This window comes from Sebastes fasciatus, chromosome 1, assembly GCF_043250625.1.
Source record: "Sebastes fasciatus isolate fSebFas1 chromosome 1, fSebFas1.pri, whole genome shotgun sequence".
Lineage (NCBI taxonomy): Eukaryota > Metazoa > Chordata > Actinopteri > Perciformes > Sebastidae > Sebastes > Sebastes fasciatus.
The window spans coordinates 12,978,268-12,997,117 of record NC_133795.1 but is presented as its reverse complement, the minus strand read 5'-3'; the positions used below and the strand labels follow the sequence as shown (position 1 = coordinate 12,997,117).

At 43.3% G+C, this 18,850-nt stretch overlaps 1 protein-coding gene across 5 annotated transcripts in view; it reads right to left on the bottom strand.

The window, feature by feature from the left end:
• Positions 1–18,850, bottom strand: part of LOC141764541 (calmodulin-binding transcription activator 1-like) — a 68,697-nt gene that overhangs the window by 7,603 nt on the left and 42,244 nt on the right. For all 5 annotated transcript variants that reach the window (XM_074629857.1, XM_074629843.1, XM_074629865.1 and 2 more), the window contains 9 exons: positions 17,921–18,074; positions 14,311–16,187; positions 13,146–13,272; positions 11,336–11,470; positions 4,785–4,936; positions 3,606–3,790; positions 3,445–3,523; positions 3,086–3,353; positions 1,215–1,747 (listed from right to left, as the gene is read on the bottom strand). In XM_074629857.1, coding sequence (XP_074485958.1) covers positions 1,215–1,747; positions 3,086–3,353; positions 3,445–3,523; positions 3,606–3,790; positions 4,785–4,936; positions 11,336–11,470; positions 13,146–13,272; positions 14,311–16,187; positions 17,921–18,074 — 3,510 coding nt within the window. The remainder of the gene's footprint in view (positions 1–1,214; positions 1,748–3,085; positions 3,354–3,444; positions 3,524–3,605; positions 3,791–4,784; positions 4,937–11,335; positions 11,471–13,145; positions 13,273–14,310; positions 16,188–17,920; positions 18,075–18,850) is intronic.

Sequence of the window (18,850 nt, the reverse complement as noted above, 5' to 3'; positions counted from 1 at the left end):
AATCCATTCGATTTTGGTCGTGATCTGGATCGTGGTCCAGATTCAGGGATTTTTTTAAGCATTACGATCAGCCAGAACATTAAGACCTCTGGGTATAACACATGCGCAGTGTAACTGATGACGCGTTGATGACGCATGACCCTGCCTTCTTCCTTCAGAGAGAGAGACAGAGAGAGAGCGGGGGGTGTGGGGGAACAACTGTAGAATATGCGTTTTTTCACATTAAACTCGGTGCAATTACAGTTGAGTTTGACCAAAGCACACTTGGTGATTGTTGGAAAGAGTAACGACGACGGTTTAGGGGAGTTTTATTTTGTTTCTGTCCAGTTTGAATGAAGTGTTTTACGCTGCTTGCTACGTACAGCTGATCTCAACATAAAGAAAAATACACGTGGGTGATGGCGCAAGCTGAACGGAGAGGGGGGCGGAGGTCTGCGCTCTCCGAGTGCCATTCTAGTTTTCAATGAGATTGAATCGTTTTGCGAGCTGCTTTTGCGTTGCTGAGCACCTCGCATTTATCCGCTCTGTGCGCCTCGCGTTTTTGCAGGAGCGCCCTGAATGCCTTGAGTTGAAAAAAATTCAACTCAAAGCATTGTGGTGACTTTTGCTGGACACCCGGAGCTATATGACTTTACCAACCGTAGTTACCATGATTGGAACACAAAACAGCAGGAGGCAAATTAGTTAGTAGTACTTGAGATTTCGGGTAAGTTGTTTGAATTAATTTACAGCTCATGGTTTGTAATAAGGTAACGTTAGCACTCATTCGGTGGTTGCCTAGCAACATATGAAATGAGAAGACACAGCAAACTGCAAAAACCGCTCTGTCTGATCGGGGCCTTATGGTGACAAGATCAATGTACTGTAGACAATGTTTGGGTACAGTAGATATCATGTAAAATCCTGATTTTCACTTATTATCTGTTTATGTTCAAGTTTGTTGTGAACATTTAATCTTAGGCCCTTACTGAGGTTTTGTATTTGTTTTAACCTAATGAGGTATCATGGGAGTTTTCCCTTATTCACACTGAGGGTCAAAGTTTGGGGAGAGTTGTTTTCATAGTTTTTTTAATGTATTGTTTCATGTATTTTATCACAAACATGGCACACATGCAAGCAAGCTGTATACATTGTCCATCACATACAGTACACAAAGTTCAGTTTTGTTTTAAGGAGCAAGATCAAAACTGCCCCTCACAATCTGCTCCCCCTACCTGCAGGTCCTCTGTGTTATCCTGATAGGTCAGCAGCTCTGTCTCCTCTCCCCTGTCAGACAGCACTCTTTGGCGCAGGTGAATGGCCAGTCGTTCTTTTCCCAGAATCCTCCTGGCTAGGCTACGCTGCCCCAGAGTCTGTCTCAGACTCCACCTGGTGCCCCCTCCAGACCCCCCTATCCTGGCCTGCAGGTGGGAGAATGGAGCGCTGGGGAGCTGAGGCCGGTTAGGGCTGGAGCTGGCAGGAGGAGCGTTCTGACAGCTGAGGTTGGAGGGTTGAGTTTGTAGGGTGTTTGGGAGGAGAGAGCGTGGAGGGTTGGGACTGGGGGACGAGTTGAGGAGGGATGTGAGGGTGTTGGCGCCGGGGGTTGAGTTAGCTAGCTGTTGCTGGGTGTCGGGGCTGGGTTTGAGTCTCTTGGCTGGGGGTGGGCCTCCCTGTTCTCCCTGGGTTCCCTGTTGGGCTCTGTGTCCCGTTTGGCTCCAGCTCGGGTTCTGGTTGTCTGGCTGGCTCTCTGTCCGGGCTCTCCTCAGCTCTGGGGAAAAAAAGATGTTGGAAAATAAGAGCAAGTGGCAACACAGATTCCTACCACGCTGGATATGTTAACTTATGAAAAGGTCAGTTCACCCCCAATACTGTACATGATATATTCTCACTTACACCAAGAAATAGTTAGCATTGGTGATCATTTGGTGTGAGAGGTGTGTAGAATATCCAGAGTAACTGGAAAGACACATTGTTGTTAAGTTATTCAAATATAATTTTCAAAGGAATAGTTCCACATTTTGGTAAATACACTTATTTTCTTTTTTTGCCCAGTTAGATGAGAAGATTTATGCCACTCTCACATCCGTCTGTAAATATGTCGCTAAAGCCAGCAGCCGTTTAGCTTAGCTTAGCACAAAGGCTAGAAACAGGCAACCAGCTGAGACTCCAGGAAGTTACTGCTCCCAACCAAGAAATCGTCCAGCACATAATCCCCGTAAAATGTTGAATTGATGTTTTCACACTTCAGTTTAAACAAACGAGAGATAATAATATTAATTAGTGAGCTTTAGAGGTCCTGGTAGGCGATTTTGTTACCTTTAGGCAGAGTGAGGCTAGCTGTTTCCAGCATAGACTGTGTGTAAGAAGTGGACGTAGTCACCGTGACGTCACCCATTGGTTTGTGGACTACGGTTTTGAAGAGGGTGGAGCTAGGTACAACCGAATACTTAACAACATTTTTAGATGATCAAAAAGGTTATAATTAACTTTTATGAACTGAAAACACACTGTGAAATTGTTAAAGTTGTAAGATGAAAACACGGACAACTCCCAGATCGGACAACGCCGTGGTAGCGACCTGTCAATCACAAGGTAGCCACGCTCTAAAGCATACCCTGCTTTATGGTCTATTTGACTCTAAATGGGACCATAATTTACTAAATGAACATCATGCTGTATTGAAAAAGACTTGAAACTAATGATTGAGACCATAAACTCATGTTTACAATGTTTACTGAGGTAATAAATCAAGAGAGAAGTAGGCTCATTTTCTCATAGACTTCTATACAATCAGACTTCTTTTTGCAACCAGAGGAGTCGCCCCCTGCTGGCTATTAGAAAGAATGCAAGTTTAAGGAACTTCCTAATTGGCTTCACTTTTCAGATCCGGAGGTAGCCCACTGGTTTCCAGTCTTTCTGCTAAGCTAAGCCAACCAGCTGTATACGAAGTCTCAGTGGCGGATATTTCAAAACCTCTGCAAATTAAACTGAAACCACCAACCTGGGGAAGTGGGAATTTCTTTTGTGTTTTGGGTGAAATGACCCTTTAAAATGAGACAAATTCGTCCCTGATGGTGATAAACCACAAGACAGCAGGATTTCCCACCTGAGTTGGGGTTTGGGGTAGGGCTGTTGCTTATTCCGCTGGTCTGTGACTCTCCTCTCCACCTGTCCATCCAAGTGTCAGCAGGCTGGCCCTGAGCTTGAGGAGTCTGTTGCAGCTGCTCTAAGAGCTCAGCCAATCGAGTGTGGCCCCGGGATCGGGCGATGTTAAGCGGCAAGCGTCCCAGCGAATCAGGAATAACCAGAGCTCTTGGGTCCCACTGGTAAAGCACCAATGCTGCCTCAGTGTGGCCCAGGGCACATGCCCACATCTGAAGAGGCCAAAGGAAAACACAGATCACACACGGACAGGTAAAGAAAGACACACTCCACCAACACCATTCAGAAATATTTATCACTCACCAATGGAGTACAGGAGAAGTGGTCTACGTTGAGAGGATCCACCTCCAGCTCGAGGTCAATACTGTCGGCATGCTTTGTGCTGCAGAGCAAGACAACTGAAGTGAAAAAAGACGGTCTGTGCGAATACAATGAATGGTGTGTCGTGTTTGTGTGTTACTCACCGCCAGCGAATGAGTGTCTGAATGAGCCCTGCGTAGCCCTGAGCTGCAGCCAGATGCAGTAAGGTCATTCCTCTGGAGTTCTTGCTGTGGACGAGCTGATTGGATGAAGCCCAGCATGGCTGAGACATCATCTTCTCACACACCACCACAACACGACCCTCGAATGAACCTTGATCGGTGGAAATCTGGAAGATTGGAGATAAAAAGGGTTTTCAGGACAACGTTTTTGCTGAATTTTATAAACTTCTTTCAAGGTTTCACAAAAGCTGGTTTTACCAAGAAAGAATTCACAGAGCCTCTGAGTCCTTAAGAGCCAGAGGTCAGTGTACTGCAGCAGGCTTACGCTTCGGGCTGGGCAATATGGCCATAATCTTCTATCCTGATATAGGTCATTTTATATCTCGCTAACGATATATATCACAATATAGCATGTTTTCTGGTAATTCAATCAAGGACATAAAATTTACATGTCAACACTAAAGAAACATATCTATAGAATACAAAATATAAAGAATATTGGAATACACTATAAATATACCTGACTACTACAACTAGCATAAACAAAATCTAAATTATAAACATAGAATAACCCATTATATACATTAGCAAAGTGTGCAAGTTACAATGTTTTGTTCTTTAATAAAAAATAATTGAGGTAGTAAATGTGCAAATGTACCAGTGCAAAATTCAACATGTGCAAGATTATTACATTATTATTATTATTACATTATGAATTTCACATGTTTTTAGCCGTCTGTTCAAACTGATATTGGCTAATGAATATTACATTAATTTTGTAAGAAAATAAGAGATAAGAAAATATTAAACAATGACAGGCCAATTAGATATACAAATGTAATTTTTTATTTTTTATTTTAAAGTCCGGCCCCCACAGTGTGTGCTTAAAAAAATTGGACAAATGTAGTTGCAGACCCTTGTTGTACAGTATTTCTTTCTGAATTCCAAAAACTGTGGAAAGGTCTGATCTTCTGTAGGAGTTTAAACCATTAGACCATCATCACGCAGTCTTCAAATTTAATCTCAGTGACTCAAACACAGTTTTGAAGACTTGATTTAATTAAACATTTATGACTAAAACAAATCACAGCTCTCTGTTTCAGATTGTGTAGCTGAAAGGAAAAATTTCACTTAAGCTAAATCAATTCTTCTCTGCCTTACTTGAGACTGCTGATCAGTGGCTCCTCCTCCTCCCTCCACTCCTCCGCCCTTGGTTGCCATGGTTTCTGAGCCGGGGTTCTGATTGGTTATCTCAGCCATCCTCTGTTCCATCTGCTCCAGACGCTCCAGGATGGACATCCTGAACTGGGTATCTACAGGAATGAAGGTGGGACACAGAGAGCTTTAAGCATCGGCTACTTGTTTGTTGCATTTAAGCAAATCAATATTGTGTTTTAGTAAATCCTACTTAAAGAGGCTTAGTGAGAGAAGCTCTTCTTTGAGGGGCTCAATACTGCGGAATAAATCAGGACTGCAATCCAATAAATCCCCTTACCAACAATGGGAACTTGGGAACCAATAAAACTCGGTGTGTACGTGTGTGCGTGTGCGTGTGTGTGTGTGTGTGTGTGTGAAAGAGTATACATCTAACAACAATTGTAGGTTTTTTTTTATGGCCGAGCGTGTGTGTGACCCTTTGTTTCAGTGCTGCTGCAGTTTTGCTGCAGTGCACATTATGTCATCCCACCTGCTGCTCTCTCACTCAGTCTCTCTATTTTTCTCTCCTCTCATTTCACTCCTATTTTTCTTTCTTTCTGTCTGCAGCACATGAACTGAGGTGAAAGGGTGGAGCCACGAGAGTGACACGGGAAGCTCGGGCTCCTCCCTCTCCACTCTGCCAATCAGAGGAAGAGCAGAGTTTTCTGGAAATACAGACACAAAGCAAAACACTCCACTATGTTAACACATAAAGAGCAGCCGTCTTCACCCATCTGCAAACACAAATACAAATACAGCTGCATAAAAACACACAAAAAGGAAAAGCGGAGTCGATTTCTGGTCACATAAAAAGCATGTAATGCTTGCAGACATGCATTTTCAAACAAAAAAAAGATAATTGAGAAGACTACGGGAATTGGCATCTGCTATGAGGATGTTTTTTTTAATGGTTAATTATAATAACTTAATTAACTGATACAGTGAAATATCATTAAAAAGCTGAAAATTATTCATTGAAATTAGTCAATTAAAAAAGGATGACATTGTCGTTTAATTACCCGCCTAAACTGACAAGTGAATTATTGAATTTTAACAAAAACAAGCTCTTTTTAATTTATTTATTTACTGCGTCTTCATGTCATTTTCCATTTTACAACTCACTTATCCACCTGCCATTCATGCTACTTGAGTCTAGATGCTGCAGGGCTGGTGTTATGAAGGATGAAGAGGAATACAAGAAAGGCCACGGGAACTCTGGAAACTCCTTCAAAAGTAATTTTAGGATTTAATTAAAAACATTTATAATTTTTTTTTATCATGTCAATAGCATGCAATTATATCATCACTAATAGTTTTTCAACTACATAATTTAAATGCAAATTGAATACATTATTTTATTAACTGTTTTTGAGTGTATTAATTAAGTAAATAGATTATAATTGACCAGTATACTGCATAAGTATTCTGGTGACACACTCCAGCTTCTATAAAGGATAACAGATCACTTATATTCCTGCTCTTGAATACAAATTCAGCAGGCTTTTCAAAGTTTGTTTCATGAGTACTTGTAGTTGTACTGGATACCTGTGGATTCACTGACCAGCTTTTAACACCTTTTCCGCTCTGTTTAAGGGTCCCACCTCCCATAATGCTTTGTTTCCATGGATTCTTTTCCAATAAATGAGGCTCTTTCACCGCTGACCAACCACAACACAGTTAGAAGTGACATCATTAAACTCTGATAAACAGATGACTGCATTGCAACCCCCCCCCCCCCCCCCCCCCCCCCTTTGTTTTTAAAGCAAACTAGTGAGACAAACCAGTGTTTGCAAAGGTAACAATAAGTAGCGGTGTAACACTACATTTAAAGGTCTTAATCATAAAATTTTTATCTAGATGACTATTTATTTATTTTTTAAATAATACATCCACACAACTTTTAAAAAGGTGGTGAATAAAAAAAAAAATATTATGATTGTGTATTAATCATTAAAAAATTTAAATAGGTCCAAAATTAATGCTTTGTTTATCTCTGTGAAAAATATCTGACCACTTCTAACAAGGCTTGTGAGCCAATAGTATCTCTATGTTGTGAGTTAGTGTGGAAAAAAACGGATAAATGGCTGAGATTGACGGTAAGTTCCTGGCAGTGTTTGTGACATCTAGTGGCTGAATGTTAACAATAGCACCTTTAATTTAAATCAAATCAGTGTTTACGTTCTTACTATAGATTTTTTAAAATTTTACCTTTCATATTCTATTAAATTATTATTAAATATTCATCAAAACTTTAATGAAAGTGGTTTAAAATAATTTGTAAAAATCTGTTTACAGTTGGTACTCCTAAAACTAGTGGCTTTAATACAAATCCCAGTGTATTTGCAAATAAATAAATGTATAAATAAATAAATAAATGTAAATTTCAAGTCATTTTTTGTTACATGCACATCAATAGTTCTCCATATATTCACATCCATGTGAATTTCGTTTGACTCGAACATATTCTGTTCTTTAGTTTAAGTCAATTGGAAAAGTATTCATCAGGTAAACACTAGGGCTGCAACTCACGATTATTTTAAGTCGATTAATAAGTTGATTATTTTCTCAATTAATCGGTTAGTTTTCCGTGTATAAAATGTCAGAAAATGGTGAAAAATGTTGATCAGTGTTTCCAAAAGCCCAAGATGAAGTCCTCAAATGTCATGTTTTGTCCACAACTCAAAGATATTCAGTTTACTCTCATAGAGGAGTAAAGAAACCAGAAAATACTGATTAATCGATTATCAAAATAGTTGACGATTAGTCGATTAATCGTTGCAGCTCTTAGCAAACACACACTTTTGGCACAGGGTCCACATAGAGAAACTTTCAGTAGTAAACATGAACAACTACAACACAGAGTACATTATGTATTTAAGCTCCTGGGTGATCAACAACATGCCCACATGTCTGTGCCTACAGGCCTGTTATTATTATTATCTGGGCCTCTATTAGCCTCCCTTCATCTGTTGTTATGGAGTTGAGTGGAGCTGTCCACTCCTGGTGGTGCTGAAAGTGAACAGGTCAACATGTACAGTAAGGCTAAAAACAAGCTTCTATAATCTGCAACGTAAAAACAAGCAGCACATTGTAGTTCATAACATCTCTAGCGTGCAAACAACGTGAGGACTTGTGGCATTTCTTCCCTCCCTTTGTCTGAAATCGACAGCAGCACATGTGTAACCACAAACATCTGGACTGAAATACAAAAGTGTTTGTTTTTTTACAGCTATAAGAAGATGAAATGTAGAGACACATTTATGTCCATCTATACAGCAGCATGACAAAAAAAACTACAAAGAACAACAACAACACAGATCTGGACGACCCAATGCAAAGTTAACATCTGTTTAAAAATCAAAATAATCTACGAACCCAAACAGCGAATCTCTCTCTCTCTCTCTATCTGCTGCTGCTGCTCTCTTTGTTCCCGCTTCTGCTCAACAAACCCCGTTTAGTTTGAAGCGTGTGCGAGTCACACGTTGCTACTCCGATCGAGCAAAACACAACTAAGTGCAGAGAGAGAGAGAGAGAGAGAGAGAGAGAGAGAGATGGAGAGAGAGACTCCACGTTGTGTCTATGAGAGCAGACACGCTTCAAATCCGCCCGCCAGACTCTGAGCTGCAGGAGGCTTTCGGTCGTCATCGGGTACAACAATAGACTCCAACACAAACTAAACTGGAGCAATGACATGTGACAAAGTCGTGTGCTGACGCATTATTTACTTTAAATGATCTTGTCTCTCTCTGGACTATTTTTACCACCAGGCATGCAGTGTGCGTCTCTGATGCGCATTTTTGAGGCCAAACAAAAGATACCCATGCAAAGTCAAAGGCAAGAGCTTCTCTATATATAGGCTCCACAGCAACATTGCCAGTGGTGCCAAACCATTTTTTTTGACTGTCAATTCTGTGCCACAATGTCCTTGCCCTTCACTCCTGCAAACAGCACACAGCCTGCTGTGACTGTGTGGAGCCGCATTGCCGCATTGCGCAACGCAGAGACGGGGGCGAACACAGAGTAACCCAGGACATGCCTCTATGAGGAGACCCGTGCGTTTACAAGCTGCAATTGCATCACGAGATATATTTGCACACACAGAAAGAAGCTTAATCCCCCCCCCAGGTGCTGTGCAGATATATGCAACCAAATCAAACCAAACCCCCCATGAGCTGACTCAAAGAACATTTAATTGTCCTCTAACATCTTGTATTTGATTCAGTTATCATTGAAATGTCACTACTTCTACAGCTCTAACAAAAGTATTCAGATTCCTCCCCCAATATGCAATCACAGTAGACTCCATAATAAATGATTTTGATCTAAACAAGTCCAACATGACAATGCCTTTATGAATGGGGACCTGTGTGTTTCCAAGCCGCAATTGCATCACGAGATATATTTGCACACACAGAAGCTAAATCCCCCCCCCGGGTGCTGTGCAGATATATGCAATCAAACCAAACCCCTCATGAGCTGACTCAAAGAACATTTAATTGTCCTCTAACATCTTCCATTTGATTCAGTTATCATTGAAATGTCACTACTTCTACAGCTCTAACAAAAGTATTCAGATTCCTCCCCAATATGCTCTCACAGTAGACTCCATAATACATGATGATTTTGACCTAAACAAGTCCAACATGACAACGCCTTTATGGATGGGGACAGTGAAGATGAAAAGGTGCAGTACTCTTTTCACAGAACAGGTGTCAAAACTGTTTAAGAGCTTGGATTCATTTTCTTCATTTATTTGCAAGCAGTGCCAGGACGAAAATAGAAAACAAAACAACAGCTTCATCCCAGGTACAAAAGAACACAATTCAGGCAAAAAATCCCGCAGCTACGACACCATACTGGTCAGTACATCTGTGGCTGTAGACAAACAGACAGCCACGGATGCATCGAAGAAAAAAGAGCACCATAGTGACAAACACACACACATATCAACAGGTTCTCTCAAAGTTTCAACAGATCAAAAATGGCAGAGGGCTTTTAGTGTAAAGGCTGCACAAAAAATAAAAATAAAGAATAAATAAAGGATGCATTTTGTATGTTGGGGTTCAACTTTTCAGGGTAAAAATATAGTCAGTCAAGCGCATGACCTTAAACATACAATACGTTAACATTTTTTAAAAAGATGCTCTAGGGCTGTCAATCGATTAAAATAGTTAATCACGATTAATCTCAAATTAATCGCACATTTTTTTTCTTTTCAAAATGTACCTTAAAGGGACTGTTTGTAACTTCTTACACATATAAATCACCCGGGTCGGTGTCCCATGCGCGCTTGCAAATGCACGCTCGCGTGTGGCTACGCTGTTCAGACAAGACTCCAACACAAACTACACAGAAGCACCAAAACCGCAAAGTTGTATTTAGTGAAGCCCGTCAAACAGAGTTGGCCGCGGTCGGAGGACGCGGGGAGACCGTAGCTTTGGTCTCTAGGACCGTGGTCTCTGCTCCCCTGCCTGCCTGCCTTCACTTAGCTCGCTCCACCTCACGTGCACGCGCGCAGTATATGAAATATAGAGGGAGATTGTGGTTTTAGCTGACGTGTGTCGCCTCACTGTTTTGAGCGATGCTCGTTCATGTCTATGTAGAGCGAGCACAAGCGCAAGCCCGACGCTGACTTTCGTTGACTTAACGGCCACAAGTGTCGCTGTTAACAAGCATTTCTAATTCTTACAAACAGTCCCTTTAAAGGGAGATTTCTCTCCCTTTAATACTCTTATCAACATGGCAGTGGGTAAATATGCTTGCTTTAAGCAAATGTATGTATATATTTATTATTAGAAATCAATTAACAACACAAAACAATGAGATATTGTCCAGAAACCCTCACAGGTACTGCATCTAGCATAAAGAATATGCTCAAATCATAACATGGCAAACTGCAGCCCAACAGACAACAAGTGTCAGTGTGTCAGTGTGCTGTCAGTGTGCTGTCAGTGTGTCAGTGTGCTGACTTGACTATGAATTACCCCAAACTGCCTGTGATTATCATAGAGTGGGCGTGTCTGTAAAGGGGAGACTCGTGGGTACCCATAGAACCCATTTTCATTCACATATCTTGAGGTCAGAGGTCAAGGGACCCCTTTGAAAATGGCCACATGCCAGTTTTTCCTCGCCAAAATTTAACTTAAGTTTGGAGCGTTATTTAGCATTCTTCTCAACAAGTTTGTATGACATAGTTGGTACCGATGGATTCCTCAGGTTTTCTAGTTTGATATGATGCCTGTATCTTCACTCGAGCTTTCAAAAAATGAGTCTGCTACAACCGAAAAATCACAAGTATAAAAATATAAGTGGTGTGAAAACAAATTTGCGTTAAACGCGTTATTATCACGTTAACTTTGACAGCCCTAAAATGCACACATGCAACACTCCAGGCACACAATGAAGCAGTTATGAACAAGGCTCATTGTTTATGCTCTTTATTGAGCAAATAATAAGACTAAGAGTGCGGCTGTGCATCCCTGTGTAGTAAAAAACAAACAAACAAATGCTCTCACCATCGAGGGACAGCCAGTCGTGCTGAGAAGATGGCAGGGCAGGAAGGTCACGTGCCTTGTATTCAAACACCACAGAGGAAGAGATGACCTCACCACCCATAGCTACCTGCAGCATCACCAGTCCTGTGTCATGGGCTGGAAACAGGTAAGGAATTAGTAACACTGACAGAGTGCTGAGGCAGATCTCTTGCCAGAGAATAATTTAATTTAGTTTTGCCCATGTGTGCCTTACAGTTATCCCCTGATCACACTTAAGGTAGCAGGATGTGACTCATGTATCACTTACTACAGTACACCATCCAAAAAACATTTCTAAGCAGAGCTGCGTTTATTGCGTTCCTGCCAGAGAGTGTCCCTCCACACAATGTTCTTTTTTTGTATTGTTCTTATCTTCCTGTATAAAAGGGACTGCATCTCCCGATAAGGGTGTGCGGACGACATTGTTAGACTCTTTCTTTGTGTGCTGAAGAAAAACTTTTGTGCTAGAAACTGCTTATTACGGGGATTAGTGGGGTGACGGCTGGGTTAAGTTTAAAGTAAAAGAAAGTGTTCCATTCCACCCCTTTACCATAGACCCATTGTTGTGTTTTTTAGGGTGGACAGGAGGTCTTTAGGGGGAGATAGAAGGTCAACAGTAGACGTCACATAGAAGTGGTGTACATCATCTGAAAGCTGGGAACCTGGAGATTAATTTGAAGGTCAGAAATGTGTAAAGTTGTTCTAGTCATAAATCAGAAATAAAAAAATGAGGGTTGTCAATCGATTAAATTATTTAATCGCGATTAATCGCATGTTTGTCCATAGTTAATCATGATTGATTGCAAATTAATTGCACATTCTTTATCTGTTCAAAATGAACATTAAAGGGAGGTTTGTCAAGTATTTAATACTCTTATCAACATGGGAGTGGGCAAATATGCTTGCTTTATGCAAATGTATGTATATATTTATTATTGGAAATCAATTAACACAAAACAATGACAAATATTGTCCAGAAACCCTCACAGGTACTGCGTTTAGCATAAAAGATATGCTCAAATCATAACATGGCAAACTGCAGCCCAACAGGCAAAAACAACTGTCAGTGTGTCAGTGTGCTGACTTGACTATGACTTGCCCCAAAACTGCATGTGATTATAATAAAGTGGGCGTGTCTGTAAAGGGGAGACTTGTGGGTACCGGTAGAACCCATTTTCATTCACATATCTTGAGGTCAGAGATCAAGGGACCCCTTTGAAAATGGCCATGACAGTTTTTCCTCACCAAAATTTAGCGCAAGTTTGGAGCGCTATTTAGCCTCCTTCGCGACAAGCTTGTATGACATGGTAGGTACCGATGGATTCTTAGGTTTTTTAGTTTCATATGATGCCAGTATCTTCACTCTAGCTTTAAAAAAAAGTAGCCTGCTACAACCTAAAAATCACAACTTACGTTAGTGACATCCAGTACCCAAAACAAAATTTGCATTAACGCGTTATTAATGCATTAACTTTGACAGCCCTAAAAAAGATAATTCATTCATTCATTCAATAAATTGTGAGAGTGTGTAAGGGCTTAGAACATTATGATAGCAGTATATGATGGGCGGCCATTCCCATTGTCACTTATGTATAAGTTGTTGATACCATTTGTTGCACAGGTTTGGTGCTAAATTTAACCACTCCACTTGAGAATTGATAAAAAAAGAAGATTTTGAAGCCTGCTACAGACTGAAAGACAGTACGGTTGGCCGAGATCGGCGGCGCCTTCAAGGAGTTGAAGAGGAGTGTGTGTGTTGTGTGAGAGTGCGTGCATATAGCAGGTTGGTTACCTGGGCAGTAGCAGCGCAGCACCCCGGGCTGGATGAGGGCAGCAGGGACACTGATGTGGTCAAAGAGACAGCTGTACTCACTGCTCGACTCTAACCACGGGCCTGTGATCAGCACCTTCACTCCACCCTGCGACACACAAACAGAGGCCTCAGTCTAATATCATACACACATATGCATACTGTATTGTGTAGCATGTGATTGCAAATGTGTGCACAGAACATCTTTCTGTGTTTCGATCAAATATCCTGATTCCATCTGTTGCAAAAGCCCACCTCAGAGACAAAATGACCTAAATGTTTTGTTTTCTATTATATTATAAATTGCCCCATTTACAAAGTGGCTATTATTTTGCTAATGACACATCTATAAGCCTAAAAGGCCTGGCAGCAGCCCCTAGAGGCCGTGCTGCTCCTTACATCCAAGTTGTTTGAACCATCTGAACAACACTGCCATGTGTTTTCTCTGGTGTAGCTAAAAATAAAACAAAAACAACATATTGTCCCCCCACAGTCATGAAGGAGCGAGTATACAACAACAAAACAGTTTTGATTTCAAAGCCATTTACCAGCATTTGGTAGGTTGTTTTTTTTGGCATTTGCTTGCAGCACTCCTTTTTTAGTAAACTCTAAAAATTATGCCATCACCCTTTGAGCCTTTGGAGTGAAACTGTGTTGCTTTTTCAGGAAACTCAAAACTGTGGAGTAATCAGTATGATGTAACTCTGATGATCCTGGAAGAAAGCTGCAGAAAAGTATTAGCTGAATATGTGCACATTACGGTTAGTTATTAAAGAGCCTTTATACAACTTGTTTTTTTTTATGATGGTGGTAAGATGCTATGTTTCCACAAGTTTCATCATAATCCAATGACAGAGCTGGTGTCTGAGATATTATAAGTGGTACATGGGTAAATTAATGAAGCCACCCAGGGTAATCAGTGTAATATTGAAATTTCATCAAAATCCAATCAGCTGAGTCTGAGATATTCTGGCTCCTTAATGACCACACAGCCAGGCTGGCGGTCTTAGTACAAATTGTGCTGAGCGTGATTTCAGCGTTTAACATCAGTACAAGCCACCGTCAATCATGTGGTGGAGGGACTGATTTTCCTGCAGGGAACAATGATGAATAAATAATGAATGATAATCATGTAGGGTTTACTAACCTCTGGATAAGACCACTCTGGGGAGTAGTCTGTCACACCAAACAGCCTCCCAGTCTCCTGGAGCAGTCCCAGAGCTCCCTGCTCCACCTCCGAGCCCTGCAGGTGGCCTGCTCCTGTGCCTTGCTCTTCTCCTGCTGCCCCTTCCTGGGGCATCAGAACCCCAGTTACAGCTGCCCCCACCCCGCCTCCGGACCCCTCGACTGAGATGAAATCATTGATGAGATCAGAGAACTGGCTTCCAAACGAAGCTTCAAAGCCTTCCAGACTGATGGCCGCTCCTGCCCCAGCTGTTGTAGCTGACACCCCCCCACCTTGCTGAGGGAGAGGAGAGCTGTAGAGCGCCCCCTCGATGCTCGCACCAGCAGCTATTGACTGAGGACTGGCCACCACTGAATTGCTGGCCCCTGACAAGCTTACACCATTACAGAGAATCTCATTGCCCCCTCCTCCTCCTCCTCCTCCTCCACCAACCCCTCCGCCCTCCTCTCCTCCTCCATTGTCATCTGTGGGTTGCAGGTAGTGCTCGGTGTCAACACTCGTGTAGGCCTCGTGAGGATCCCCAGGCTTGAGTAGCAACTCCCCTCCGTTCTCAGAAGGCTTGTCTAAGCCCCCGACCTCTCGATGTCCCCTGCTGCCTGACTGGTCGCCGGTCGTATCCTGTGGTGTTAGAGGAAAAGAGCCCACCGCCGCTCCTTGTCCGTTCCTCCCACACAGGCCCTGCTGGTCTGGGCTGGCTTGGTGGAGGTGTGCATGCGGGTCTCCATTGGTGACTGGAGGGTCTGTTGGCACCGTGGGCAGGCCTATGTAAGCCTGGGCCTCGCCTGATTCCTGGGTTGCTTCAGTACCATTGGTCTGCAGCTGGGAGGGCTGGGTTGCCTGGGGGGAGGCCTGGAGGAAGAGGCTGGGGGAGGGGTGGTGTGCAGGCTGGGACAGACTCGGGACACAGGCTGATGACATCACAGCACTGAAGTCCATCTGCTCCAGGGTGGTGCTGGGGCTGAGGCCTGTCCCTTCTCCTACGTAGCTGCTCTGAGGGGCCAGCGGCGGCTCCAGGGGTACAGGTTCTGTCTTGATGTTGTTGACAAGGGCCTGGTTGTAGAGGAAGCCGTTAGCGGAGCAGTGGAGTCGTCCGTCGTCGCCGTTACACCCCTCAGCCTTGCCTCCACCTCCTCCATACGTCTGGCCCTGCTTGGGATTGTTGAGGAAGCAATCAGGGTCAAAGGTCATGGTGGTCTCGGGAAGGCTGACTCCTCCACTGGTGTCTAGAGAGCTGGATAGAACCAACTCTCCTGCCTCCCCTAAACCCACGCCGCCGGGGAATGCCGCAAACCTCTGGTTTTCAGGGGCAACAGCCAACAGGATGCCAGCGGTGGCGCTCTCATGGGTGGATGCCAGCAGGTGGGTGTGGCCGGCAGAGTAAACCGAATCCCCAGTCAGCGTGGTGACCTCAGACATGAACACAGCTGTGCTCTGTGACAAGCCAGCCCCGATGGCGAGAGCGGGGCTGTCAGCCATGTCGCTGGTGATTGACAACGGGGAGCTCTGGGTGGTGTCAGGGACCTCCACCTGGTTGGTGGAGGTGGATGAGGACACTTCCATGCTGCTCTGTGGGAGAAGGGAGGGTTTGGTTATCCTGCCATTCCTCCTCTCTCCTCCCCCTGCTCTGCTCCGGCCCCCCGCAGGACTGGGCTCTGTCTGGCCCTCTGACACATCGCTGTTCTGGACCTCTGTGCCATCTGCTTCCTCGGCCCTCTGGCCCGCAGCTACGCCCGTGCCCGCTGCAGCTCCACCTCCTGCTGCTGCCCCCGACTCCTGCTTGGATGAGATGATGCGCTGCTTGACACTGGAACATTTCTGATGCAGGCTGCTTCCAGCACCTGTCGGAAGAGACGTTCAAAACAAAGGAAACAGCATGTAAGACAATGCCTATTAATTTTCTGTCCCTTCATTTGCTCGGGTCAATCTTTAACAGCAATGTAGCAATACCTCACAAATACCTTGATAGTGTGTAACAGCGCCCTCCAGTGTTCAGAATGTACACTGAAATCTGAGATAAAGAATACTCTGATAACACTGCTTGAGTGTTCAAAAACTTTAAATACATATATGCATGCAAAAGATGCAATTTGCTTCTTTTGCCAGGCATTTCAATTCTAACTAAATCTGAAGGTATTCCCCTCTAAATTAGATGTCTCCATTTACATTTTTGGGGATTTAGCTGATGCATTTTCACAGTGAAATAACAAATACCAAACAGTTGAAGTGTCTGAGACCTAATGCCCATAAAACCCCCTATGACCACAGACGGATCAAATCAGTGATCAAGAGAGAAGTGCTCGGAGAGAAAAAAAAAGCAGAGAGCTGTTTTGTGAGAGCAAATTAGGGCAGGTAGAAGAGCGAGAGGGAATAGGATTCAGTGGGGAGATTGAGAAGTGAGGTGCTGCTTAAGTCAACAAGCCACTTAGTTTTGGGCAGCTGTCCTTATTTGCCCTTCCAAACCAGATCAAAAGAGGGGTGAGATTAGGTAAGTGTGTGTGTGTGTGTGTGTGTGTGTGTGTGTGTGTGTGTGTGTGTGTGTACTGAAGTTATCTACTCCCTGATGCTCATTTATGAATAATACATGCTGGATATTTCTAGCACCTCAGTCTTCTTTCCCTCTATCCCTCCCTTCCTTGGGTGAAATGTGTGTCTGCCTCTAGGTGGCAGCATGGCGCTGACTGTCGGAAAAAACATCATCAAAAACATAAAAATCTAAATCGGTATAAAGCCTGGCTGAATGGTAAGAACGTCTCTTCAGAAGGTGGCTTTTTAACAGACAGTGTTGTCTTAAAATATATCACTACTTTGTAAGTAAGTAAATAAAGCCACTGGGAGAGTTTGGGTGTTTTGAAGTGGGACTCTGTGAGGTACTTATCCATAGTCAGTGTATTACCTACAGTGGATGACGGTTAGCACGTCCCCAGTTTGGCGAAACAGACAGAAAGGAGCAAAGCAATATGGTGCCATGGATGGGCCATCAGCAAAACATTTTGTAGCCACCTAAAAGAAAGGCTCACCTAAATAAATCGATATCCTACTGTTAGTAATACACCGACTATGGGTAAGTACCTCATAAAACCCCACTTTCAAAACACCCAAACTATCCCTTTAACGCCTGAACACAGCTTTTGGCATATCCTGCGGTTGCATTTTGGTTTACTGATTTATCTTTACCCACACCAATATCTCAATAAGAAGTTTGTGCTGAATAAATACTGCTGAGATTAGATATTTTCCCTTGATGCAAGAGAGAAATTTTCATAGCATCTACCCTGAACTGCTGAAATCACCTGTTGTCTCATCTGATAAATAATGGCACAGCTCCAGACCGTGCCCCGTTCTGCTGCCAAGTTGTTTACAAAGCCTAAAGCAAGCCAGTGAACCAAATTACCTGTGTTTTAGAGGTTTCCTACAGATTAATTTTGAGACTTGCTGCACCGTGACAGGTGGTATTTTTATTGACCCGGGTTGACTCATATCCTCAGGTTTAGGAAAAGTGTGACGGGGGCTGAAACATGAGACTATGAGGGAGGTGATGAGGCGCTGAAATGACGGTAAAGCTATAACTCACACATGGGTTTGAGTTGTCCAATGAGCTCCTCCTTGCTCCACTTGGCCCACTCCTTCCTGTCTGTGTTGATGGAGCAGAGGACGGGACCGCACGGCTTCCCGCTATCGTCCACTGCCGGTACATTCAGGTAGTGCACCAGCACGATGTCTGGGTTCTACGGCACAGGGACACACAGATACATGGTGTTAGCTTAGCCTTTATTTATTAATTCATCGTCATGTTCTTACCGACATATGGGAGCGAGGGAATAAAATGATATAGAGTCTATTTACAGAGGGAGGGGGGGAATGGAGAAGGAAAGCGGGAGAGAACGTGGAGGTCAGAAAGGAGGTTGGACATAGCGTGTCAGATGAGATTCTCTCACCTGCCCATAAAAGATTTAGCAGTTCAAGCCCACTCATCACTCTCTCTCTGACCCTGCAGAGGCTGCGGAAGTGTCTACATGTGTGTTTGTGTGTGTGTGTGTGTGTGTGCGTGCGTGCAGTTCAGAGTAGTTCTCACTATACTGTAGGCCACCAGCAGACCTATGGAATTTCCACCCTATGAATGATTCAACAGGTGCATTCACGTGCATCTCTGCGTGTGTGTGTGTGCGTGAGGAGAGCGAGAGGGAGAGAAGCTCCTCTTGATGAAAGATTCAGTAGACAGACTCAGGTGAGGGGGAGGACCTGCTGAGGTGGAACACTTTTCTCTCCAAAAGAGGATGGCACAGTGGGCTGCTTCAGCACCACACTGTGCAATGCAACAGCACTCACAGACTGATTTATGATCACATCCACTGATGTGTTTTGATATCGGTGCAAAGAGCAGAAAAATGGCACTTTACAGATAAAGCAAGTGGAATTTTCCCTTCATAATTCCAGACAGCAGGAATCAAACTAGTTTGGGCATGCTGAAAAATAAAATATATTGGGTTAGGGCATATTCAAT